We start from the raw sequence: 23,794 nt of genomic DNA on the forward strand, positions 1-23,794 counted from the left end.
TGTTTCATTTTTATATCCCTTTCATATGATTAACAAAACTTGGTAAATTATCTGGCCTGTCAACCCTTACCTGTCCTGTCCCTTCTTTAGACAAAAGAAAATAAAAAAATTGGACACAGGAAAACAACAGCCTCCATACCACAGTTTCTGTGTCTTATTCTATTTAGGAAGGTCATTCTATATTACTCAAAGGAAAGACATCCAGTAGAAACAATAGTGTTGCTAAACGGTTAACTTGCCCACTAATGTCTGCTTATATTTGCAAATCACTATTGTGGCAAGTCATACCCTGGAGCTTTGTGATTGAACAACATATACTATATTGCAGCAGTATTTTTCAGAAATAATATTCGAAAGAAGTGAGAACAAGAAATGACCACGATAGATTACAGCTGACCAACTTAGAAAATGAGTAAACTTATTTTTGTCTTAAGAAGTGCATGCAGCGACCTCTCCCAATTACCAAATTGTAATTTTTTATTATTCTTTTTTTCTGCATAGTTCATTCGACAGCTTGGTTGAAAAGAGTGATAAAAATTTTCTGTTTTATGAAAAGTTTTCATAACTCTATTAAGGGTTGCACTATAAGAACATTTCGCAATAAAGCAACCCTTATCCGGACCCTACATGTTCCGTAAGTCCTGCCTTATTTATCGTAACGGTATTCATCTTACAGGAATTTTTGAATATAGATAACGTTAGTTTTGATAGATTGGAACAAATGGGAAAATAACAATTTAGAAGCGCTTTCCTCAGCGTATCTGAATTATAAAACAACTGCGCATATTGCTAAGAACTGCACTGAAGGCATGAATTGTCTATTCCGTTAGAAATATAATTATTTACGAAAGCATCGCGCAGACGCAATTTTTTTAACATTTTTTTTTTTTCAAGTACTCTGGAAAAGTTTTCATGAAGATCATGAATACGTTACACTACTATTATTATTGAAAATAATATTTCTTTCCTATCAGCAATCGCTTACATATTCATAGTCATTTACTAGGGTATATACCAATAATAATGTCCCGTCCACAAGTTACTGTTCACTCTTTGACTGGTGAAGCTACTGCCAATGCCTTGCCATTGCCAGCTGTCTTCTCCGCTCCTATCCGTCCTGACATTGTCCACACTGTTTTCACCTCTGTGAACAAGAACAAGAGACAAGCTTACGCTGTTTCTGAAAAGGCTGGTCACCAAACCTCCGCTGAATCCTGGGGTACCGGTCGTGCCGTCGCTCGTATTCCAAGAGTTGGTGGTGGTGGTACCGGTAGATCCGGTCAAGGTGCCTTCGGTAACATGTGTCGTGGTGGTCGTATGTTTGCTCCAACTAAGACCTGGAGAAAGTGGAACGTTAAGGTTAACCACAACGAAAAGCGTTACGCCACTGCTTCTGCTATTGCTGCTACTGCTGTTGCTTCTTTGGTCTTGGCCAGAGGTCACAGAGTCGAAAAGATTCCAGAAATCCCATTGGTTGTCTCCACTGACTTGGAATCTATTCAAAAGACCAAGGAAGCTGTTGCTGCTTTGAAGGCTGTTGGTGCTCACTCCGACTTGTTGAAGGTCTTGAAGTCCAAGAAATTGAGAGCCGGTAAGGGTAAGTACAGAAACAGAAGATGGACTCAAAGAAGAGGTCCATTAGTTGTCTACGCTGAAGACAACGGTATCGTCAAGGCCTTGAGAAACGTTCCAGGTGTTGAAACTGCCAACGTTGCTTCTTTGAACTTGTTGCAATTGGCTCCAGGTGCTCACTTGGGTAGATTCGTTATCTGGACCGAAGCTGCTTTCACCAAGTTGGACCAAGTCTGGGGTTCCGAAACCGTTGCCTCCTCCAAGGTCGGTTACACTTTGCCATCCCACATCATCTCCACTTCTGATGTCACCAGAATTATCAACTCTTCTGAAATCCAATCTGCTATCAGACCAGCTGGCCAAGCTACTCAAAAGCGTACTCACGTTTTGAAGAAGAACCCATTGAAGAACAAGCAAGTTTTGTTGAGATTGAACCCTTACGCCAAGGTCTTTGCTGCTGAAAAGCTAGGTTCCAAGAAGGCTGAAAAGACTGGTACCAAGCCAGCTGCTGTTTTCGCCGAAACCTTGAAGCATGACTAGAATTTATAGTATAGATCTTTAACTTTAATTTAAATATCTTTGTTACTAGTCTTTAATCAAACCTTTTTGTTTTCTTTAAAGTCGAAACGTCAGATTTGCTCAAAACCTTCTTGTCGTTACAACGCGAAAATTGTAATTTAAAATAACTAACGAAGAAAGCTGAAAAATAGATGTGAGGGAAAATCGTTTATAAACGGCCATGCTCACAGAGAATCATGTATGGAGATTTAGGTAATAAATTAGTATTAGAAGCTAAAAGAACAAAACAGCTGTACGCAAGAAGTAATCAAGATGTTAATTTACCCATGTATCATGAAGATATAATACGAAATATTCTGAAAGAAGTTTCAAATTTACGTAAAAATACGGAATATCTTAAAGAACAGCAGCAACTAGGAATGCTAGATGATAAGGTGGCTAAATGCCAGTATTTCGTTACCTTGTTATGTATGGAAAGGAACAAGAGATGTCTCTTAGCATACCAAAGGTTGAGAACAGACATACTAGATTCTATGGCTTGGAATAATAATGGTCTGGACTTGATGAGTAGCATTACGTTTAGCCAACAAGACACAAATAACCTTTCTCATCAAGAGCAGGAATATTTGAAAGAATACTGCGATTTAATTACTGATTTAAAAAGTGGTGACTTGGTCGATATTGATTTATCCGGCTCTTTAGTGCCTCCGAGCGATGTATTTATTGATGTTAGAGTGCTCAAAGATGCTGGTGAGATTCAAACTGAATACGGCGTGTTTAACCTTATTAAAGACTCCCAGTTTTTCGTAAGGCAGTCTGATGTAGAGCGTTTGATTCAACAAGGTTATTTGCAGAAGATATGATAAAATGCTTTCAAGCTGGTCTTCATGATATATAATCCTTTATAAAGCAAGATACATACCTCCATTCTAATTTACTCCCTTCTATGTTTACTTCAGCCCTTTTTAATAGATTTCGTAAGTTTTGGTTGAGGAGGCTTTCTGAGCTTTACGCGACTTTATTGATGACGAAGCTTCACTTTATTATAATAATGAAAAACTGCGCAGAGAAACTATCGCAAAACGAAACCATCTTCTTACCCTAAAGCATCCTGTTTCTGAAAAAATGAGAGCATATGGAAAGAGGGGCCCAGTTCTCAGAACTCCTTTTAGATCTAATAAAGGCTTGCCATCTTCTTCCGATGTTGAATTTAGTGATGACGATGTAAACTCCGTGATTCCTGATGTAAGTTCTACCATTTCGAGCAGTATTGCAGACCACCCGATAGAGGGATTATTGGACGAGCCTAGAAAGGCTCAGGACAGCTCGTCGTCATTTGATGGTGCAAATGAGAAGCCCTCTTCACAACTGGACTCAAAAAGGAATGACCAAAACGTCAAAATTATCACTAGCAGTGATACCTCAATGGCATTTATGAAAGATGAAAAGTTAAGTGCCTTTAATTTCCTTGATGGTTCAAAGGCATCTAAGAGAAAAAGAAGAAGAACTTACCAAAAGCATGATGCGAACATAACGTCTTCAATTGAACCAGACGTACAAGATGAAGACAGCATTACAATGCACAATGAATTTGAATCAATAAGGAAAATATACAATGACATCAATGAATTCATATTGAAGCTACCGAGAGCTGACGATGATATACTGAATAAAATGCTTGAAAATGAGATGAAGATGGACGACTCTATAGAGAATAATAGCATACGCACATCCAAAGACAAAAAATATGGCAAATTTAGAACAATATTAATAAACAAAAATAAAGAAAATGAAATAATGGGAGAAGAGGTAGATCAGAAAGCTAACACCTTGTCCCTAAATAACGCTGACAACAGTAATGCTGAAAAAGAAGGATTAACTTCAACAAATCACTACAACGAATTAAAAAATATGGGAGATACAATAAAATACCAGGATGATATTGAGTTTCTTCTGTCCAATTCTAAAAGTAATGACAATACTACGGTACCAATCAATGAATACTTTAAAAAACTTTTAAATTTATCCCTAATGATTATTAATGACGAAGAATTTTTTCAATATGCGAAAAGATATTTCAAAAAGGAAATAATTAAGCTTAGTTTTGCGCAATTTAGATCGGATTTTCCTGAATTAATCTTATTACAGGGTTATTTACTACATAAAGTTAGTGAATCACAATCCGATTTCCCGCCAAGCTTTGACAATTTCTCTATCGAATTAAGTAAAGATGATGGTAAAATACGGACAAAAAAGAATAAGCATATTAAAAAACTCTCACACCTAAATTTCGAAGACTTTCTTCGGAAGACTCAATTCAAAACGGGACTTTATTATTCATTATCACTCTGGGAAATGCATGGTAATTTATCGTTAGATATAATCAAGAGAATCTCCATCCTTGCTTCAAATAAGGACTTATTCAGTCGGCACGTTAAGACTTTTATTCCTCTTTTAGAAAAATTAATAACCGCTTCCGAATTTTGCCACATGTATATTGAACAACCTGAAATGTTCGATTCACTGATAAGCAACTTGAATAATCAGTTTAAGGATATGCTTGATGATGACTCGTTGATTAAAATCCTAATCTTGTTAACAAACATGGAAGTACATAACTATACGCTATGGAAAGAGGCAGATATGATATTTCAAAGTTCAATGAACACAATTTTGGAAAGCATACATCCATTGACAGACGCGAAAGTTGATAACATACTCTTGCATTTAGGGCTCTGCCTCAATATTTGCAGTAGAGAAAATAGTCGTTTAAAACTTGACGGCAAATTATGGTATGATATGAAAACTATATTTGTTAAAATGATCCGTGACGGTTCTGACACTGAAAATAGGTTAGTACAGGGCCTGTTTTACTTAAATTTTTCATTTTTAATTAAACAACGGAAAGAAAATAGTAATTTAGACCCAGGGGAGCTCAATTTGTTACTAGTAGAGCTGGAAGCATTTAAATCGGAAACATCTCAATTTAATGAAGGTATTTCAAATAAAATCGAAATAGCGTTAAATTACCTAAAATCAATATACACGAGTGAAAGAATTACAATATAAAGAAAGCATACATTGAACATAGCCTGGCTTCATCTTCACCCTGCTGGCAACTATTGAAAAATTGTCCAGAATTTATTATGTTATCCTTAAATTAATGAATGCCATGCACTTGCTTAAATTTTGACATCGCTTTCAGTGCATTGAAGCTACCAGGATCTTTGATGAGCCTTCTAGCGTATTTTTTTGTATGCCTTATGGCGCTTTTAATATGTTCATCTACAATTTCTTTAAAATGTCAATGGTAGCTTACTTTTTAAGAGTTATACTCCTGACAATTTTTTTTCACGACATAAGTTTGGTGGAAAATAAATGCAGTATTATTTAATTATTTAATTAATTTCCTTGACTGCACAATTCATCAGGAGCGTTATACAAATAAAAGAAATCATACTGTTTCATATTAAACACGAATAAGAAATTCAGGTTGAATTACTTGGTGTGATTATTTATCATACGCATAATATCAAAATAACTAATCATAAAAAAATATGAGCAGGATCTCCGCACCTTTTAAAAAAGGTTGAAAGGGCTTAAAAAACTGAAAGACTAAAACCTTTTTTTCGAGGCATAGGAAGCCTAGAGTACTTCGGGTAGACGATATAACAATGCAATAAAAATAGTATATTAATAAACATACGAAAAAAGGTTAATATATTCATTAATAATGTACTGATGGTAATTAATATACCGCAGAGTCTTGAAACTCGGCGGGTAAAAATTCTATATCCCATAAGGTCCATCAGGTGACTTTTTGTGATACTGTGTTATTGTTACTTTAAATTGGTTAATTATTCAATCAATTTCCAGTGATACAGTAGAAAACAAAGTCAAAGAATCGCAGTACCCGCTGGTCACGCCAAAAAAATAAAGCTTAATGTTCTTTTAGTCAACATATTCACTCAAAGATTGCATGATCACCATCAGAATGTGTGAGTAGGTTAGGCTGAACGGCAGTAGGAGCAATTACGTATGTTAGTAAATGGAAGGAGACCAGCATTATGGTTTATCTTATTTGGTCTTCCGTACACAAATAGTAGTGAATGTATGGTAAACATGCATGCGATGACTTAACTAAGGATTTACTGGTGTTGGATCAAATTTAATCTCTGCATGTATAGGCTATTCAATAATCATGAGGCGTTAAAGGATAGTTTACTTATCATTTTTCCTTCTTGAAGCATTTTCCCAGAGCTGATAGATATATTGAAGTAGTACTTATATACCTTTCAACTGATGCATGTGAATGCCTGCTTGGAACATCGGGAATAAGAATTATAGTAACAATACCAATTTCTCCAGCGGATTTGTCTATTTTCTTGGTACTTCATGCAAGGTGCATCCTTTTTCTCTTGAAATTCATTCTGAATGGCCATAACTGCCAATGTTCACCATTCCTAAAGACGACGTGTTTATCACTCCTAGTTGCTTGGAAGTTAGACAACATGAGGAATAATAACCTCAAGAGATTAAAAAATGCAAGTAACTATATTACATATTTATTATGCACACTTTGCCTTGCCACTTGTGTAATAGACCTGGGTTCTTGCCGAGGTGATATGCTCTTTAATAAAAGATCACCTCAATTCAAGACTAAAAATGGCGAGGTATAAATCTGCGTCGCTAACATGTACAATATTTTAATGTATACTCTCGCATATTTATATTTTCGTTTTTCACGGCTTTAATTAGCGTACGTGGTTTCTGATTTTTGCTTGAGTAATGCACTATTTATTAAGATAGCCGCCCAGGTTAAATTCTTGAATTACAACTACATGTCAGAGACGAACGAAAGAGAGAAATCAAGACGATGCAACAAAGATCAAATAGGAGAAGCTGCTCCTATATACCACTCGGGGTACATAATAATGCCGAAAAGAGCTTGTGCACCGAAGTTGCTCCAGCAAGAAAGAACAAAAGGTCTATTACGACTTCTCCCATAGTCAACATCAACGTTGTAGAAAGAAGACTGTTTAATTTGGAATTGGAAAAACAACAACTTCGTGCCAAAAATCTGTCTGAGAACACAGGTGGCGGAAGCCCCAATGGGGGTGCTTATCTGGACGCCAAAAAAGGAGTAAGAGAACAAGATCAATACCAAGGAGGTCCCTCGAAAGAGCTTGACAGGCTACAACCACCACCTTCAATGAAGAAAAGCCCTCCAAGGAAGAAGAAGAGCCTAAAGGACTTGATATATGAAACGAACAAGACATTCTATCAGGTGGATTCTAACAAGGTTAAATATAAGGTAGGTCTATCCAAGAAACAGCTATTACCATCCAAAACGGTAGACAACTAAGTTCAAAGAGGAGAACGTTTGAAAAAGAGTTCGGTGGCCCTCCACTTTTTTCAACGTGCAAAAGTTGTCCACAACTTACTTATCATTAGGCTAAAATTACAATTTATATCTTACGTATCCTTTATCTAATTTGCGACTGTAAACATAAATTTAGGATAATATTAGGAGAGACAGAGGGAACCGCAACTTTACTTCGTTTTCGATTGAGATAAAGTAGGTTGCTCGTCGATGGGCGCTTCGTCTGATAAACTTTCCAACCCATCATAAAGTGTTTTCCACAAATCAGAAACTGACTGGAATTCTCTTCCCACAGCTATCGAGCTCTCCAATGATATATTGAGACCATTCAGACCATTCAAGATTGAATTCATAGTCTCATTGATCTCCTGCAATACTATATTCCTCTGCTCGATGAAGTATTTGTCAGTGGTTGATATCAACTTTTCTTCATCATTGGATGTACTAGCCATCATATGTACATATATCCTCACACGTCCGAGCTCTTCATCAGTCCTATTCCTACGCTAATTACTACCTCCTCTTGTTAAAGGTGACTGTTTATTCCCTTTGTTATTTTCGCGGCCTTGACTTTTACCCGGAGGTGGCCCTTTCCGCTCAATGGTTCTAGTGATCGCCTATAACCGTGTAGTCATATTCATACACGTACAAATTCGTTTGTCTTTTCATATATATAGTTATATATGCTATGCTCGTTTGTGTATTTATTGGATTATGCAATCAAAATAATGATAGTTACGAATAGATAAATGCATTTACGGACTGAAATAAGCGCAGCTAAAAGAATATTCATTAGTTCTATCCTTTCTTTTCAATCACTAACTTGAGCATCGTCATTGTATCTTGGTTCAGCGTCGAAAATAAGCTCGTATTTTCTCCATTTTTGTCTTAGTTTACTATTTGGATCATTATACATTTCTTCGTCTTCTTTGTCAAATTCATCTAACCAATCCCACTTACTGTTGAAGTTGATTTTCGAACCGGTGGCGGAGGTGAAACTATTCGAATCTGCTTCTTCGCTAATCATATCATTCATCTCTACTTCATCGAAAATTAACGGCATATCAGAAGTCAGATAATTCCAGATTAATAACAGATAAAACCTCAAGCTCTTCACACCTCGTAAGAACCCTTTATCTTCTATATTTGGCGATTTTGGGGGTATACGAAATTTATCCATACATTCCATTGCATCTTCTTTAGTAACACAACGTGCAAAATCGATCAAGTTGACTTTAACATTAGCAGCTTTTTTCCTTTTAGAATTTGATTTATTAGCATCTCCATCGTACATTAGTAATAAAGACGCGCCATATAGCCTGTAACCTTTCAAATTAAAAATTTCAGAATACAAAGTATCTAGTTGCTTGATCAACCTTGGAATTTGCCTGATTAAACTTTCAATGGTCTTACCATCATACAAAAAACGTGCAAGTACCCTAGCAAATTGCCAACCAACCTTAACCCTTCTACCAAAGTATTTATCTCTTGTGATATAATAATCTTTGTTCCAAACCTTTAATCCGCAGATTCTAACGCCTAAACGCCTAGAAGTGGTCTTTAAACACTTTGCACGCTGTGACAGTTGCTTGGCTCTTTTGGCGTCTACGCCATATTGTCTTGTCCCCATCTTTAGATCCAGTGCACAAGGCTTGTTCATGTTTCTTGTCAAATCTTCCAATAAGATAAATTTTGAAACAATGGTGTGGGACGTCTCCTCAAACGTAATTGATTCAATATCATGATGACTATAGTCATTTGAAACATTATACGCCAATGACTTTATAATCATGTTTTTACCAGAGTCAAGATGGCAGCCGTGGTTATCCATATTTATAGTTTCGTTTCCCGTATCTTCATCCATATCAAAAACACCATCTTGTGCGTTGCTGATATAATTCGGGGAGGTGGCAAATTCGCCATCATCTCTAGAATTGGTTGCAGTGAGAATGGGTGATAAAGAGTTGCAGAAAGAGTTTTTATGTTTTATTTGTTCGTTTTTGTGGAATTGCTTCAAATCCATTACTGAATGCGAGCCATCTAAAGCATTAGATATTTTTTCATGAAGCGATTTTTTCAAGAAAGGATCCTGCAAATTCGGATTGACTTTCGAGTCATCCATCTGTAAACTCGCTTGTGACGATGAATCACCAAGAGTCTTCATAGACGTATTCGATGCATCATGGGACGAGGCTCTTGATTTTTGTGTTAAAAAAGATGGACTGGAACCCAAACGCGCATTATGGTTTCCCATTGTAGTCGTATTAGAGTTTCTTTTCCTTCTAAAACATTTCGGTGCAAATACTTCCCTTATGACTAGGTTCTTCAATTCAGTATTGATCATGGTGGACCCAGAATCGCGTCTTTTTAATTTATTTGTATTGCCACGCTCACCGAACGAACATGAGTTATGAGAAGAGGAGGACGAAAAGTACGAATCATTCGGTGCCGAGTTTGGAGAATCGGAATATTTGTACCACAGAGATTCCGGTATAATATGCCTGTTATCATTTAATACAACCTCGGGCAACAAGGAAGGTTGGTTGGAACTTGACAGTGATCTTTTCACGTGTGGATGGACAGACTCAATTTCAGGATGCTCTTTTTCAAGTACTTGTCTCGACGAATGTTCCAAGGGGAAGGAATGTATGTGTGTTAAGGGGGTCCCCGTGGGTTCTGTATTAAGCGCAATATCGTCGTTATTGTTATGATTGACTTCTATGTCTTTGTTTTCATTACTGGTATCATTTTTACCGTTGTTTTCTTGATCCAAATCGCTTAAAAAGTCATCTTTTGACTGAAAATGTTGCCTAACATTCAGGACACCAATATAACGTGGCATGAATTGCAATAATTCTTTATGGCACAGCTCTATATTCTCATACCACCTGTTTTCTCTATTCACTAGAGCCTTACAAACCGCTCTCTTCGAAAATCTGAATATTGCAGTGTGACCTCCAACTCTATTCGTAAATGGTTTTAGTTCAACTGCTAGGGGATATTCCCTATGTTCATTATCACCTTCATCCTCTTCTTCGTCCGCTTGCTCGCCTTCTTTATCTTGTTCAAACGTATTGGGTTTTTCTTTAATTGATTCGCTATGTGGCACAAACTGTTGAGGTTTTTTTTCGTTACTACGATTGTTGACGTTTTCTTGCCTTAGGGATTGTGATAAAGTTGAATATGTCTTAACTTTGAAAGTATGTCGGTTATATGAACTAGGAAGTGTCGCTATACCAGAGGCACAATTTATGGTGGCAGGCTGAATAGTATCAATATCATTTTCCATTTTATCCTTTTCTTCATAACCAGAATCTGCTTTACTTTTGTGAGGATAGTATGTTGCAGAAGAAACAGGCTTTAACGTTAAGTCCTCCGATATTCCATGTAAGCTCTCCTGATAAGTGGACTTAGGCGAAATACATCCCTCATCAACATTCTGAATTGGCTTTAAAGAAGTCTGGTGGTGTAACACCTGTGGTTGGTGTGATTGTTGTTTTGCGATATCCTCACCAGAGCCTTGACCTGTCTCAGTAATATTATTTCTATGCGCCACGTGTTTATTGGGCTTAATTGCCGGCTCCTCGTGGTTAGATAAAATGAAACTTGACAATGAAGAGGACAAAGTATCTGGGTTATTCTTTTTTTCAGAAACTTGTAGTCCTTCTGGTACCGATTTGGGAGTTGCTTCTGACCTTGTTATTTTGTCCGCGCATGTCACGGACCCGCCATTATTGCTATCTACACCATTGTTGTTATCGGCTAAACATTCATCATCTCTAAAAATTCTTAAATATGTACTCGCCTTTCTGCCATGTAAGACGGAGGAAAGTTTCTTCGTCTCAGGTACATTAAGATCTTTCAATGTTGTTATGCACCCTTCCGACTCTTTTTGGCGCAAATGCTGCTGCTGCTCTCTTAATGTATCGGGTATTTTATCATGAATTTCGTGAGAGGTATCCATAGTCTTTTAGCTTTAGTTTTATATATACAAAAAATAAAAAAAAGATTTGAGAAGACAGAAAGATGTACAAAATGAAAGAAAGAAGACAAAAGACAATTCTAATATAATAAGGTCAAACTGGGATTTTCCCTTTTGTTGGAGATATAATCCAACCAACAGAGACAAACAAGAACAGAAAAGTGTTTTTCGTCTTGATCCTGTATTGAAAAAAAAAAAAAAAAGCGATACGGCGCGAAGTTGAGGGGCCGGCGACACTTCTGCGATGAGTTCGAAAGAAGTGTTAATAATTTTTATGAAAGCAACTATTACTTATATATTTGTAACTTTACCGTTGTGGATGGCTAAGCTAAGTGGAAATAATATATGAAATACAGGTTTAATTATGTTTGGTTTAAGGTTAAATCAATGATTTTTTTTCATCACAAATACAAGAATAAGAAAAGCGAAGAACCCGTAATATGAAAGGATACGGGGTGTCAATGTTTCGTGCTGAAATCCAGTCGTTTGTGTCGTAACAACGATGGATTGGTTGTCATTTTTAGCATTACTTTTAAATTGGCCTGTGTTGTAGTAGTCTTCTAGCAGTTGATCTTTTTCTTTCCACACGCCCAGTAACCAATTGAAAAAAACTTCGTCATCTTGCAAAGGGATCTCATTAACTCTAAATTCCCTAATATAAAAATCTACTTTCTCCGGATAGACACCCATTAAGAATATTTTCTTCAAGGTGAATTTGGTGCCGACGTATTCCGTTCTCAAGGCGGGAGAATATCCAATAGTGACATCGTAGATAGCATCTAAACTAGGAGCTAGTTTTTCTACTGCAAACTTCAAGCCTTTAGAGTGCGGTAATAACAAATGTCTTAATTGGACATGGTCCAAATGTGCTCTTTGACAGAATGCCTCGCTTTTTTCTCTTGTCTTGAGGCTTAGATTTGTACCCTCAGGGAACATGATTAAATTATAAGCGGCAATGGATTCATTTGTCTTGGAATAACAACTCTTATAATTTGTAAGGGGCCCCTTGCACCTCGCGTTTAAGTCCATAGAAACCAAACTATTTGTTAAAGCTTTCTCATCCTTTTGCCAGTTCCTACTTAAAAATATAAACTTAAAATTTCGCATGCCAAATCCCAGTAATGGTATGTACTGCAGAGCTTTCTTCAGGATGATATAAACGTTACCACCCAAATTTGAAACAAAGGAAAGCCACCAGAGATAAATCCAGTCTGCATACATTTGATGATTTGCAATTATTATAGCCCTGTCTTTAAATCTAAAGCATGGCTTGGCGTTAGAAGAGTTCTTCAATGGCCGCGATGTTTCAAAAGTGACATTCAAAGAAGAGGGAGCCACCATGTTCAAGATCATGCATAATAAAACGATAAAAGCCTTCTTACTTTGATTTATACCATTTTGAAATCTAATCTTGCTCCAAGGGAGAAGCACCTGTAGACAGATCTGAAAAACGACAATACTCAGCGAGCCTGAAATGAACAAGCAAGCGATAAGCAGCCTTTGCAACCCTTTTATAAAGGGATTACCAGTCTTTTCATAAATTCCATACCTACGGTATTTTTGGGAATGCTTCATCCTTCTTAAACTGCAAAACACAGTCGTACGTAGGGTTGTTTGTTCATTTCTTTAACCTTCGACGGACAGATCTGGGGTACGTTCTAATAAAAGTAACCGCGCAGCCTATCTCCACGCGAAGGGGTAAAAGATCAAACAAGTCCTTAAGAATATACAAAAAGCTACATAAATATAAAAAAATAAAGGAATTGAGCGTAAGCATCTTTGTATTTGTCTTTACTAGATCAAAATAGCAAATTATTTTTTTACTCTTTTTCTTTTCTTAATAAACGCATTATCAACTGAATATTATTTCGCTCAGTTTACTGCTTGTAGTAATGTGTGGGCACAAGAGGCATTTTAGCAAGTTCAATCGGGTAGAACTTGTTCCTTACTTGAACAAGCAACTTCGTTCCCTTCTTGTGGTAACCTTTCTGTACATAAGCTTGTCCAATATTGATGTTGTTTAAAGTTGGAGATGCACTACCTGATGTAACAAGGCCGACCTCTGTTTCGGCATCGGGCAAGAAGATCTTGACACCATTTCTGGCAGCTGGCCCCTTTTTCAAGTATTTGAATCCGACTCGTACCTTGCTATACGTTTTATTGTTTAGCTGGTCCATTATCTTGGCATAGCCATTGAACCAGTACTTTTGATCTACTAGGTCCCTTCTTGACTTTGAAATCACCCAGTTTAACGCAGCTTCTACTGGTGTGATACTTTCGTCCAATTCATGACCATACAAACACATACCAGCTTCCAACCTTAAACTGTCTCTAGCAGCCAGTCCGATAGGCTTCATTACTGGATTGGCCAAGAGTTGCTCCGCAAACTCAACCGCTTTCTCATTTGCAATGCTTATCTCAAATCCATCTTCACCAGTGTACCCGCCTCTAGCAATTTGAACCAAAGAACCGTCCTTTAACGCAAATTCATGTCTTTGTCCAAAAAATAACTCTTTTAGATCCTTTCCAGGAGCTGTTTTTGATAAAAGTGGTTCCAACACATCTTTTGCTTTAGGACCCTGCAATGCCAATAGTGATCTACCTTCAATGATTTTCCATTGACAATCTAAAGTAGAACCATTTTGTAGCTCATCGTGAAAGAACTCGGTGTCTCTTTCCGCACAGCCAGCATTGGTCACAATATAGAACTCATTGTCATCGTTTTCTTTAGTGATGATGGTATCGTCTACCACGCCTCCCTGTGGATTTAATAGAACACTTAAGGTCCCTGACCCAACAGGCAAGGCATTGAAATCTGTGGGCGTTACACGTTGCAGAAACTTAACAGAATGAGGACCAGATAACTTACTTTGTAACATATGAGAAACATCAAATAAACCAGCGTTTGTCCTGGTCCAATTATGTGATTCAATATGAGTCTGTCCCTTGTATAGTACGGGCATGGAATATCCTGCGTATGGTACCATTGTACCGCCTAATGACACATGAAGGTCATGAAGAGCAGTTTTTTTCAAAGTTGAGTTGAATCTCTTAAACACAATTTTTTTGATTATAGACATTATTGCTTGTGCCAGGCAAAGCTCTTTCTACATATGTGAGCTACGGGTACTGTAATTGGATTTGTTTGGGTTCAAGGTGCTATATATATGATATTTGGACCTATTCTTTTTGACATACCGTTTACTCGAGGCAACACGAGTCAGGGCTCCTGAGCAGAGTCGCCCTGCCGAAAGAAGTCACGGCGATGAACAAAATAGGTGATATCTATGACCAGCTCTAAGTAAGAACTCAGCTTCCCGTGAGCATGGTTCTAATGGAGTAAAAGCGCCCATCGAGATCCAAGAATGCAAAAAAAAAATCAATAAGCTTGTGTGGGTAAATACGGATGTTAGTCGCATCGAGCCGATTAAAAGTGGCGCAGATATAGAAGGCAAGGACCTCATGACAGATCGTAATATCTATCTTTCTCCAAGTCCATTGTTTCAGCTTCGAAATCCCATAAACGTGGGCGTATTTTGTTGTTCGTATTGTTGCCTTCTATTTGGCTTTTGGTATCTTCGATTGCTTTAACTATACCGTCCACGAGGACTGCGCGCCCTAGATTTTCATTTGTAGAAGGAATGATCAAATCTGCAAAAGTTCTAGTGGGCTCTATATATTGTTGCATCTCCGGGCGCAGATGGTCCATATACTCAGTGATCAACTGGGCTAGTTGTTCATTGCTCCCTACGTTCTTCTTCTTGATTAGACTAATTAATCTTTTATCTGCATCACTATCCAAGAATACTTTTAATTGAGATATTTCGTTGATGCGTTTATCGTATAGCGCATAACAGCCACATACTATTATCAAATCTATCGGGTCCTCGTAATCATGTTGAATCATGTCATTTTGAGAAGTTACAGCGTGCTTTTCATATACCAAATTAAGGATATTATCAAAATCATAGTCGTTATTATTGTAGCTCTTGATGTTCCCTTCTATCATATTATCTAGGTTTATTACCCTTATATTGATAGAGTTATATAGGCTTTTGAAAGTATTTTGTAAATCCAGTGCAATTGCTCCAACACCAGTAGCATGCCCTCCACCGATAGAAATAACAATTCTTTTTTCTTCGACAGCTTTTCTGTCCATTTCCTGTAATATTTATCTCGCTAATTGTTAATGCAGGAAACGAAAATTAAAAACGATTTCCCTTGTGGTATGCTCTAGGAAAAATGTACAGATAAATTGAATTATCCGTGATGGCAGCGTACAATCCATAGTTGCTTACTATTTGATCTGCTTTTTCTATCAGTGTCGAGAATTTATGCCGAAGTTTGAAAATTTTATTTTATGCGATGAGCTAGATAATAGCAGGGCCCAGACAAAATAAAAACATGAATTATACACAAATTTTAATATAAAAGGGCCACCACTCCTTCAAGAGGTATAAAAATTTGTTCACTCAAATAAAATAGACCGTACAGAAACAAAAAAAAAACTCATTAGACATGTCGTTTGACAGAGAAGAAGACCAAAAATTGAAGTTTAAAACATCGAAAAAATTAAAGGTGTCTTCTACTTTTGAAAGCATGAATCTAAAAGATGACTTACTTCGAGGAATATACTCATACGGTTTTGAAGCACCATCCTCTATCCAATCAAGGGCTATTACACAGATTATTTCGGGCAAGGACGTTATAGCACAAGCACAATCAGGTACAGGTAAGACAGCAACTTTTACAATCGGCCTTTTACAAGCTATTGATTTAAGGAAGAAAGATTTACAAGCTCTAATACTATCTCCAACACGTGAATTAGCAAGCCAAATTGGGCAAGTAGTAAAAAATCTAGGGGATTATATGAATGTCAATGCATTTGCCATTACAGGTGGTAAAACTTTGAAAGACGACCTGAAGAAAATGCAAAAGCATGGTTGCCAGGCCGTTAGCGGAACACCAGGAAGAGTATTAGACATGATTAAGAAACAAATGTTGCAAACAAGAAATGTTCAAATGTTAGTTTTAGATGAGGCTGATGAATTATTGAGTGAGACACTAGGTTTCAAGCAACAAATATACGATATTTTTGCAAAATTGCCTAAAAATTGCCAAGTTGTTGTTGTCAGCGCAACAATGAATAAGGACATTTTAGAAGTAACCAGAAAATTTATGAATGATCCAGTTAAAATCCTAGTGAAGAGGGATGAAATATCACTTGAAGGTATCAAACAATATGTCGTTAATGTTGACAAAGAAGAGTGGAAATTCGATACTCTGTGTGATATATACGATTCTTTGACCATTACACAATGTGTGATATTCTGTAACACCAAGAAAAAAGTAGATTGGTTATCTCAGCGGCTAATCCAATCAAACTTTGCTGTAGTCTCCATGCATGGTGATATGAAACAAGAAGAAAGAGATAAAGTAATGAATGATTTTAGAACAGGTCATTCTCGTGTACTGATATCGACGGATGTTTGGGCGCGCGGTATTGATGTCCAACAAGTTTCTTTAGTCATTAACTATGACCTACCAGAAATAATAGAAAATTACATCCATCGTATCGGTAGAAGTGGTCGATTTGGTAGAAAGGGTGTGGCTATAAACTTCATTACCAAAGCTGATTTAGCAAAACTTAGAGAAATTGAAAAATTCTATTCTATCAAAATAAATCCGATGCCAGCAAATTTTGCAGAATTATCATAAAATATAGAGAACATATACCTACATAAACAAGTTAAGAGAGTCTCATCCATGCGGCTTCATTTTTGCTTTCATACGGAATTGGAGAGCATTTGTAATTGTTCATTTTGTGTGACGTAGAGTTTAATTAAGTCATTCAAACTCAAATCGCGAAGAAAAGGAGACAGATCGCAAAATTGTGAAATTACATCGAGCTCAATGTCCGAGTCCACTCTGAATCTATCACTGTCAACGCTAAGTTCTTCCTCTTCATCATTAGATTTATCATCACCATGTGATGATAATGTTCTCATTTGGTTTTCCTCCAAGCTGAGACTATTTGTCCTATGTGACAAAAGCTCATATTGGTCGCTGATTAGTGTGATATCCTCAAGAGATCCCGATTCATCCAATTGGACAATTATGACATTTTCAAGTTCATCTCCGACCTTATCTATTCCTGCTGTCAAAGCAGCATCACTTGAATCTACTAGTTCATCATTGTTGTCCTCAAATATGTACTTAATGTTAGTGGGAAACATTGCATAATCACTTCCGTCCGTGCTCTTTGATTCATTATTGTATGCTGGTTGATCATCGTTGCTGGGACCCTTGTTATTTTTGATATTCTCTTCTAATCTGTACTTGACATTTTTATCATAAACAGTAACTGTAACATTCATTCCTGTTCGCAGATTTCAGCAATGTTTACCGGCTTAATAAGAAAATGGGAATGCGACGTTTATCTTGGATATTGACCACCCTTATATTATGGATATGTACTTCAAATTATTATCTTTTACGATAAAAAAGATTCTGATCCAACCGAGGTTCGAACTCGGGATCTTCGCCGTGTAAAGGCGACGTCTTGAACCACTGGACCATTGGACCGGAAACCCATTGGAAATGACTTAATCCCAATATCGCTATATTAAATGTAAAATAACTTTTTCAGGATAATCCACAAGAGTGGTGCTTCTGTCATTAAACTAATTTTTTTAAGGCCTGTTCGCCTATTATATGTCGAAAGTGTGTATTTCTTTCAAGTTATGCCTGCAATTCAAAGGACAGATTTATTTTACAGTGTCGACGACACCGTTTGAAAATGCAGATGCAGGACTGGGCACGTTTTACAATACGTATCGAGTCAAAAATACACTGATTTTGGTGATATTAGCTGCAGCATGGCGAATTTTTCACATATTACTGATAAGGATGGACATTATGTTTGACTTTTTTCCTTAGAGTAAGTATGGTCAGCAGAACAAAAAAGAGTTCCTACATTTATACGAAGGTAAAATTGTAAAAAACATGAATGCGGCCTATCCGGCTCGAAAATTGTTCCTCATATATATTAAAAAAAAATCACGTGGTGCAAAAAAAAATTTTTTTGTCATTTCTTCGAATCAACTCAATGAAATTTGAAAAATAGCAGAAAATAAGTTGATAAGATCGCAATGTAATATATATATATATATATATATATTACAATTCGTGAACTGGCACAAGGAAAAGCGTGTAATTAAAAATGTTGGACATCAACCAATTTATCGAAGATAAGGGTGGTAACCCAGAGCTAATCAGACAATCTCAGAAAGCAAGAAATGCCAGTGTTGAAATCGTCGATGAAATTATTTCCGACTACAAAGATTGGGTCAAAACAAGATTCGAATTAGATGAATTGAACAAGAAATTCAACAAGCTTCAAAAGGATATTGGTTTGAAGTTTAAAAACAAGGAAGACGCTTCCGGATTATTAGCCGAAAAAGAGAAGTTAACCCAACAAAAGAAGGAATTGACTGAAAAGGAGCAACAGGAAGATAAGGACTTGAAGAAAAAAGTTTTTCAAGTAGGAAATATCGTTCATCCATCTGTTGTTGTTTCCAACGATGAAGAAAACAATGAATTGGTCCGTACTTGGAAACCAGAGGATTTAGAAGCGGTTGGCCCCATTGCTTCTGTGACTGGTAAACCAGCTAGTTTATCCCATCATGAAATCTTGCTAAGATTAGATGGATATGATCCAGACCGTGGTGTAAAGATTTGTGGTCATAGAGGTTATTTCTTCAGAAATTATGGTGTTTTCTTGAACCAAGCTTTGATTAACTATGGTTTACAGTTCTTAGCTGCCAAGGGTTATATTCCTTTACAAGCTCCAGTCATGATGAATAAAGAACTTATGTCAAAAACTGCTCAACTATCTGAATTCGATGAAGAGTTATACAAAGTTATCGATGGTGAAGATGAAAAATACCTAATTGCTACCTCAGAACAACCTATCTCCGCTTACCACAGCGGTGAATGGTTTGAAAAGCCACAAGAGCAATTGCCAATTCACTATGTCGGTTACTCCTCTTGTTTCCGTAGAGAAGCCGGTTCTCACGGTAAGGATGCTTGGGGTGTCTTCAGAGTTCATGCTTTCGAAAAAATTGAACAATTCGTCATCACTGAACCTGAAAAATCTTGGGAGGAGTTTGAAAAGATGATCTCTTACTCTGAGGAATTTTATAAGTCTTTGAAATTACCATACCGTATCGTTGGTATCGTTTCCGGTGAATTAAACAATGCTGCCGCTAAAAAGTACGATTTAGAAGCCTGGTTCCCATACCAAAAGGAGTACAAAGAACTCGTCTCTTGCTCCAATTGTACTGATTATCAGTCAAGAAACTTAGAAATTAGATGCGGTATAAAGAAAATGGGCGACAGAGAAAAGAAATACGTACACTGTTTGAATTCCACTTTGGCTGCTACCCAAAGAGCTTTGTGCTGTATCTTGGAGAACTACCAAACGGAAGATGGTTTGGTTGTACCAGAAGTTTTGAGGAAATACATTCCAGGTGAACCAGAATTTTTACCATTCGTTAATGAATTACCAAAGAATTCCACCTCTAGTAAAGACAAGAAAAAGAAGAATTAAATATAGCATATCATGAATGTCACATATATGTTGTTTCTGTTCTGCCAATCTTTTTTAATATATTTCTCATGATAGCTCCATAATCTTATATACATGGTTGCATAATAAAATAAATAAATAATGAGCCTTTACCAATCGATAGTGTTCATCGCACGTAATGTTGTTAATTCAATAACGAGAATATTGCATGACCATCCGACAAATAGTTCCCTCATAACCCAGACCTATTTTATTACACCCAATCATTCAGGAAAAAACATTTCTTTTCATCTTTTTCACGATTTCAAATATTGTTCCGCGGATACGCGACACTATTCCCAGCTAATAATATTCCCGGTGAAAGAAAATTCCAGGCCAACCCAAGTAAGTCGTCCGCTGGGTGGACGCCCCCACGAGTCAGTGTTTCTGCCTAAGTTTACGCGGACCCAAAATTCATACTGTCTCACTCGCTTGGACCGGATGGGCTTTCCTCCTCCTAGGAAGGCTTCCACAATTATGCACTTTTTCCAAGATGATAGGACTGTAATGTGCAGTCCAAAAGATGGTATACCTGTATCATCATTTCATATAATGATTTGCTTTTTGGAACGTCGAAAAGGAAATTAAGCAACCAGCAAGATGTCCACTGAATTAACCGTTCAATCCGAGAGAGCTTTCCAAAAGGTATGAATTTAGCGATAATGTCTCAAGGGATTTAAAGAAATTTTACCTAAAGTAACTTTGCTGATATATATCGTCTGAGGAATTGTTTAGAATAGATGAAAACTTAGCAGGTATCCTATTGAATTCTTAGCATGTTTATTGTTACGACTAATAGAATTTGCCAGTCAAAATTTACAATATTTGCGTTAATTAACTACAAAACCGGCGGTGCCGAAGGCTTGATAAAGGTAGCACATTTTTATACTGATTCATTACGTTTACGATAGTTGATTGGGTAAAATTTCTTTTTATTTCACTTATGCGAATAACTTACTAACCTTTGTATCATCCTTTTTTTAGCAACCACACATCTTCAACAACCCAAAGGTTAAGACTTCCAAGAGAACCAAGAGATGGTACAAGAATGCCGGTTTGGGATTCAAGACCCCAAAAACCGCTATTGAAGGTTCCTACATTGACAAGAAATGTCCATTCACTGGTTTAGTTTCCATCCGTGGTAAGATCTTGACCGGTACCGTCGTCTCCACCAAGATGCACCGTACCATTGTCATCAGAAGGGCTTACTTGCATTACATTCCAAAGTACAACAGATACGAAAAGAGACACAAGAACGTTCCAGTTCACGTTTCCCCAGCTTTCCGTGTCCAAGTTGGTGACATCGTTACCGTCGGCCAATGTAGACCAATCTCCAAGACTGTTAGATTCAACGTTGTCAAGGTCTCTGCTGCTGCTGGTAAGGCTAACAAACAATTTGCTAAATTTTAAGCTGGTTATGAATCAGCATAAGACTTACGTAACTGTTTATTTTATAATTATTTGTATAATGTACTAAAAATATAAATTCAATAATCTCCACTTCTGCAAGAAGCAAATGTACTATGAAGTGAATATTTCACCTTGTAATGATGGGTGGATTTGCATTCTTCTTTACCTTTAAAAATCAGTAAATATGCTTTTATCTATTGGGTCTGTATATGTTTGGGAAAGTAACCCTTCTTAATTGATTTGTTCCAACAATGAATCAATTATTTCAGCTGTTGACCTTCCTTTAAAGTCATGAATCTTTTCTCTCATCTGCTCGTAACATAATCTCAGTTCAAGACCAGTTCGAGGATATCCGGGCTTGTAGGTAGCTATACTGTTCCAGTCGATATTTGAATAGGACGTTTTAGGTAGCTGTTTCAATCGTTCTAGCAGCCACTTCCTTTCAGAAACAGGAATGCTCAACATACTTCTGGCTGCTTCATCTGTTACTAATTTATTCCACTTATAGCGGCACTGTATACGGGATCTAGTTCCGCTCATGCGTTCACTGACGACAGTCCAATTGATCATATCTTTGAAGGTAGGATTATCGCTAATTCTCTTTCCCTTTGGACCCCTAGAATACATTTGATTGTATCTATCATTTTTGTTGGCAGCCTCCAATGCCTTCATCCTTTGATATTGGTGTGCCTCTTCAATCATTTCATTTACTACAGTAGTCAACAATTCTTCTTCTTCTTTCGACCATCTTTTAGAACCTCGCTTTGAACCACACTTCATATAGTTTCTCCAACGGTCCCTACAATCTTCAGGCATTCTGCCTAACAATTTGCCTACTTCGGTCCAATGACCCTCTTTTTCTAAACATAATCTTGCCAATTCTTGATCTTCCTCTGGCGTCCACTTCCCACGCTGTTCGAAAATATGATATTTTCTTCTTATATGTTTATATATTGAGGACCTTGTTCTATAAGGTAAAACTTTGCTGATATTTGCCCAAAACCCATCTCTAATGACTCCGTCTGTAGACCAAATTCTCTCGCACATTTGGCGTCTATCCAAGCCTCTTATTTTCATGTATTCTTCGATGAATTGGTCCAAAGCATTTTCCTCGCTGGGAGTGAACTTCTTACCGATGGATTTTGTGATAGCACCGTCAATTACTGACGCTTTCACAATATCGGATCGCAGTAATGCGGTATCTCCATTGTTTTCTTCTGGTGCCAATATCAAGTCGTCTGATTTCACATCCTTTTCTGGTATCTTTGGAGTGCGCTTTATGTAGCTGCCGTCATTTGGTATCCCCTCTAAATCGGTATAAATTCTAACCAGCGTGCTGCTATTGTTATTAAAGTTGTTTTCTTTATCATCCTCATTAACTTCTAACGATTTACTTGGATGTTTAGCTAGGTATGCCTTTTCAGTATCAACATACTTATCAAAAGCTGTTTCAGCAATGAGATCATCAGGTAAAAATGCTGTTGTCGTTATGCCATCGTCCAGTGTAGTCAGCTGCGGATCTAGGACCATTTTTATTTTGGCTTTTCTTTCTTTAGAGCTTTTTCTTTTACGGTGCTTCTTCCTCTCTGATCTACTATTAGAAGATTTTTTATGACAGCTCCTCTTATCTTTTTCTCTCATTGAGCTGTTGTATGCGGCAGCAACAGCTGCTACAGCAACAGAATTTGGTTCGATATCATCCACTTTACGTAAATCTTTTGAACCCGATGTTTTCAAATACCAATCCATATCAGTGTCTTCATCTTCATGAGACATTTTTGAACCATGCTTTCTCTTCTTCTGTTTCTTCAATTTCTTCTTTGTCTTTTTAATATGATTCTTCAAGTCGACTCCCACATACCTTAGCACTGCTTCTTCTACAGATTCTTTTGGGTCATTATTGTTCTGAAAATTTGTGCTCTTAAGGTTTGACACGCTGTCCATTCTACCTTTATCTTTCTTCTTGACGCAGACAAGAAACGGCTGCTTGCTCTATGCACAAAATTTGTTCAGCGCCAACTGTGTCGTGAACGATGCTATGTTGGAAATTACAGGAGATGAGTTGTAAAGCAACTGACGAGATACTTGAAGTACATTTTCATAGCTGCTGGAAAAAGTCCTTTCCTATCGCATTTGGAAAGCTCTGACCTCGCTCGATCTTCATTGTTTGATCATTTCTTCACCGCTCATGTTTGGAAAAATAATACGTAGATAATGTTCTAAAAAAAAAGCGGAATTTCTTAGAGAATATAACATCGATGATTCATTAGTTTAAAAAGTAAATAATGGTACATAGCTT

At 37.0% G+C, this 23,794-nt stretch overlaps 14 protein-coding genes and 1 non-coding gene across 15 annotated transcripts, besides 1 other annotated feature; 7 read left to right on the top strand and 8 right to left on the bottom strand.

The window, feature by feature from the left end:
* Positions 1 to 1,023: 1,023 nt before the first annotated feature.
* On the top strand, positions 1,024 to 2,112 carry RPL4B (60S ribosomal protein uL4 L4B; the record flags this gene model as incomplete). The annotated part of the gene is made up of 1 exon (NM_001180320.3): positions 1,024 to 2,112. One exon carries the CDS (start codon positions 1,024 to 1,026, stop codon positions 2,110 to 2,112), a length of 1,089 nt encoding a protein of 362 aa, NP_010295.3.
* Positions 2,113 to 2,327: 215 nt separating this feature from the next.
* On the top strand, positions 2,328 to 2,954 carry PSF1 (DNA replication protein PSF1; the record flags this gene model as incomplete). The annotated part of the gene is made up of 1 exon (NM_001180321.3): positions 2,328 to 2,954. The coding sequence occupies one exon, from the start codon at positions 2,328 to 2,330 to the stop codon at positions 2,952 to 2,954; it is 627 nt and encodes a 208-aa protein (NP_010296.3).
* A 262-nt stretch (positions 2,955 to 3,216) lies between these two features.
* RAD61 (Rad61p) lies at positions 3,217 to 5,160 on the top strand (the record flags this gene model as incomplete). Its single annotated transcript, NM_001180322.1, has 1 exon — positions 3,217 to 5,160. The coding sequence occupies one exon, from the start codon at positions 3,217 to 3,219 to the stop codon at positions 5,158 to 5,160; it is 1,944 nt and encodes a 647-aa protein (NP_010297.1).
* Positions 5,161 to 6,967: 1,807 nt separating this feature from the next.
* HED1 (Hed1p) lies at positions 6,968 to 7,456 on the top strand (the record flags this gene model as incomplete). Its single annotated transcript, NM_001184688.1, has 1 exon — positions 6,968 to 7,456. One exon carries the CDS (start codon positions 6,968 to 6,970, stop codon positions 7,454 to 7,456), a length of 489 nt encoding a protein of 162 aa, NP_001035220.1.
* Positions 7,457 to 7,644: 188 nt separating this feature from the next.
* DAD1 (Dad1p) lies at positions 7,645 to 7,929 on the bottom strand (the record flags this gene model as incomplete). The annotated part of the gene is made up of 1 exon (NM_001180324.3): positions 7,645 to 7,929. One exon carries the CDS (start codon positions 7,927 to 7,929, stop codon positions 7,645 to 7,647), a length of 285 nt encoding a protein of 94 aa, NP_010299.3.
* Positions 7,930 to 8,285: 356 nt separating this feature from the next.
* On the bottom strand, positions 8,286 to 11,438 carry KCS1 (inositol polyphosphate kinase KCS1; the record flags this gene model as incomplete). Its single annotated transcript, NM_001180325.3, has 1 exon — positions 8,286 to 11,438. The coding sequence occupies one exon, from the start codon at positions 11,436 to 11,438 to the stop codon at positions 8,286 to 8,288; it is 3,153 nt and encodes a 1,050-aa protein (NP_010300.3).
* A 402-nt stretch (positions 11,439 to 11,840) lies between these two features.
* MLG1 (putative acyltransferase) lies at positions 11,841 to 13,031 on the bottom strand (the record flags this gene model as incomplete). Its single annotated transcript, NM_001180326.1, has 1 exon — positions 11,841 to 13,031. The coding sequence occupies one exon, from the start codon at positions 13,029 to 13,031 to the stop codon at positions 11,841 to 11,843; it is 1,191 nt and encodes a 396-aa protein (NP_010301.1).
* A 145-nt stretch (positions 13,032 to 13,176) lies between these two features.
* Positions 13,177 to 13,230: an origin of replication (ARS417; Autonomously Replicating Sequence).
* Positions 13,231 to 13,333: 103 nt separating this feature from the next.
* On the bottom strand, positions 13,334 to 14,536 carry GCV1 (glycine decarboxylase subunit T; the record flags this gene model as incomplete). The annotated part of the gene is made up of 1 exon (NM_001180327.1): positions 13,334 to 14,536. The coding sequence occupies one exon, from the start codon at positions 14,534 to 14,536 to the stop codon at positions 13,334 to 13,336; it is 1,203 nt and encodes a 400-aa protein (NP_010302.1).
* Positions 14,537 to 14,916: 380 nt separating this feature from the next.
* DAS2 (putative uridine kinase DAS2) lies at positions 14,917 to 15,615 on the bottom strand (the record flags this gene model as incomplete). Its single annotated transcript, NM_001180328.3, has 1 exon — positions 14,917 to 15,615. One exon carries the CDS (start codon positions 15,613 to 15,615, stop codon positions 14,917 to 14,919), a length of 699 nt encoding a protein of 232 aa, NP_010303.3.
* Positions 15,616 to 15,974: 359 nt separating this feature from the next.
* Positions 15,975 to 17,174, top strand: FAL1 (ATP-dependent RNA helicase FAL1; the record flags this gene model as incomplete). The annotated part of the gene is made up of 1 exon (NM_001180329.3): positions 15,975 to 17,174. One exon carries the CDS (start codon positions 15,975 to 15,977, stop codon positions 17,172 to 17,174), a length of 1,200 nt encoding a protein of 399 aa, NP_010304.3.
* A 68-nt stretch (positions 17,175 to 17,242) lies between these two features.
* ATG31 (Atg31p) lies at positions 17,243 to 17,833 on the bottom strand (the record flags this gene model as incomplete). Its single annotated transcript, NM_001180330.1, has 1 exon — positions 17,243 to 17,833. The coding sequence occupies one exon, from the start codon at positions 17,831 to 17,833 to the stop codon at positions 17,243 to 17,245; it is 591 nt and encodes a 196-aa protein (NP_010305.1).
* A 134-nt stretch (positions 17,834 to 17,967) lies between these two features.
* YNCD0007C lies at positions 17,968 to 18,041 on the bottom strand. The gene has a single exon. It is a non-coding gene; the product is annotated as a tRNA-Val (tRNA).
* A 637-nt stretch (positions 18,042 to 18,678) lies between these two features.
* On the top strand, positions 18,679 to 20,067 carry SES1 (serine--tRNA ligase SES1; the record flags this gene model as incomplete). The annotated part of the gene is made up of 1 exon (NM_001180331.1): positions 18,679 to 20,067. The coding sequence occupies one exon, from the start codon at positions 18,679 to 18,681 to the stop codon at positions 20,065 to 20,067; it is 1,389 nt and encodes a 462-aa protein (NP_010306.1).
* A 618-nt stretch (positions 20,068 to 20,685) lies between these two features.
* On the top strand, positions 20,686 to 21,495 carry RPS11A (40S ribosomal protein uS17 RPS11A; the record flags this gene model as incomplete). Its single annotated transcript, NM_001180333.3, has 2 exons — positions 20,686 to 20,730; positions 21,070 to 21,495. 2 exons carry the CDS (start codon positions 20,686 to 20,688, stop codon positions 21,493 to 21,495), a joined length of 471 nt encoding a protein of 156 aa, NP_010308.3.
* A 231-nt stretch (positions 21,496 to 21,726) lies between these two features.
* Positions 21,727 to 23,439, bottom strand: NSI1 (Nsi1p; the record flags this gene model as incomplete). The annotated part of the gene is made up of 1 exon (NM_001180334.3): positions 21,727 to 23,439. The coding sequence occupies one exon, from the start codon at positions 23,437 to 23,439 to the stop codon at positions 21,727 to 21,729; it is 1,713 nt and encodes a 570-aa protein (NP_010309.3).
* Between the last annotated feature and the right edge of the window lie 355 nt (positions 23,440 to 23,794).

Source organism: Saccharomyces cerevisiae, chromosome IV, assembly GCF_000146045.2.
Source record: "Saccharomyces cerevisiae S288C chromosome IV, complete sequence".
NCBI classification, from domain to species: domain Eukaryota; kingdom Fungi; phylum Ascomycota; class Saccharomycetes; order Saccharomycetales; family Saccharomycetaceae; genus Saccharomyces; species Saccharomyces cerevisiae.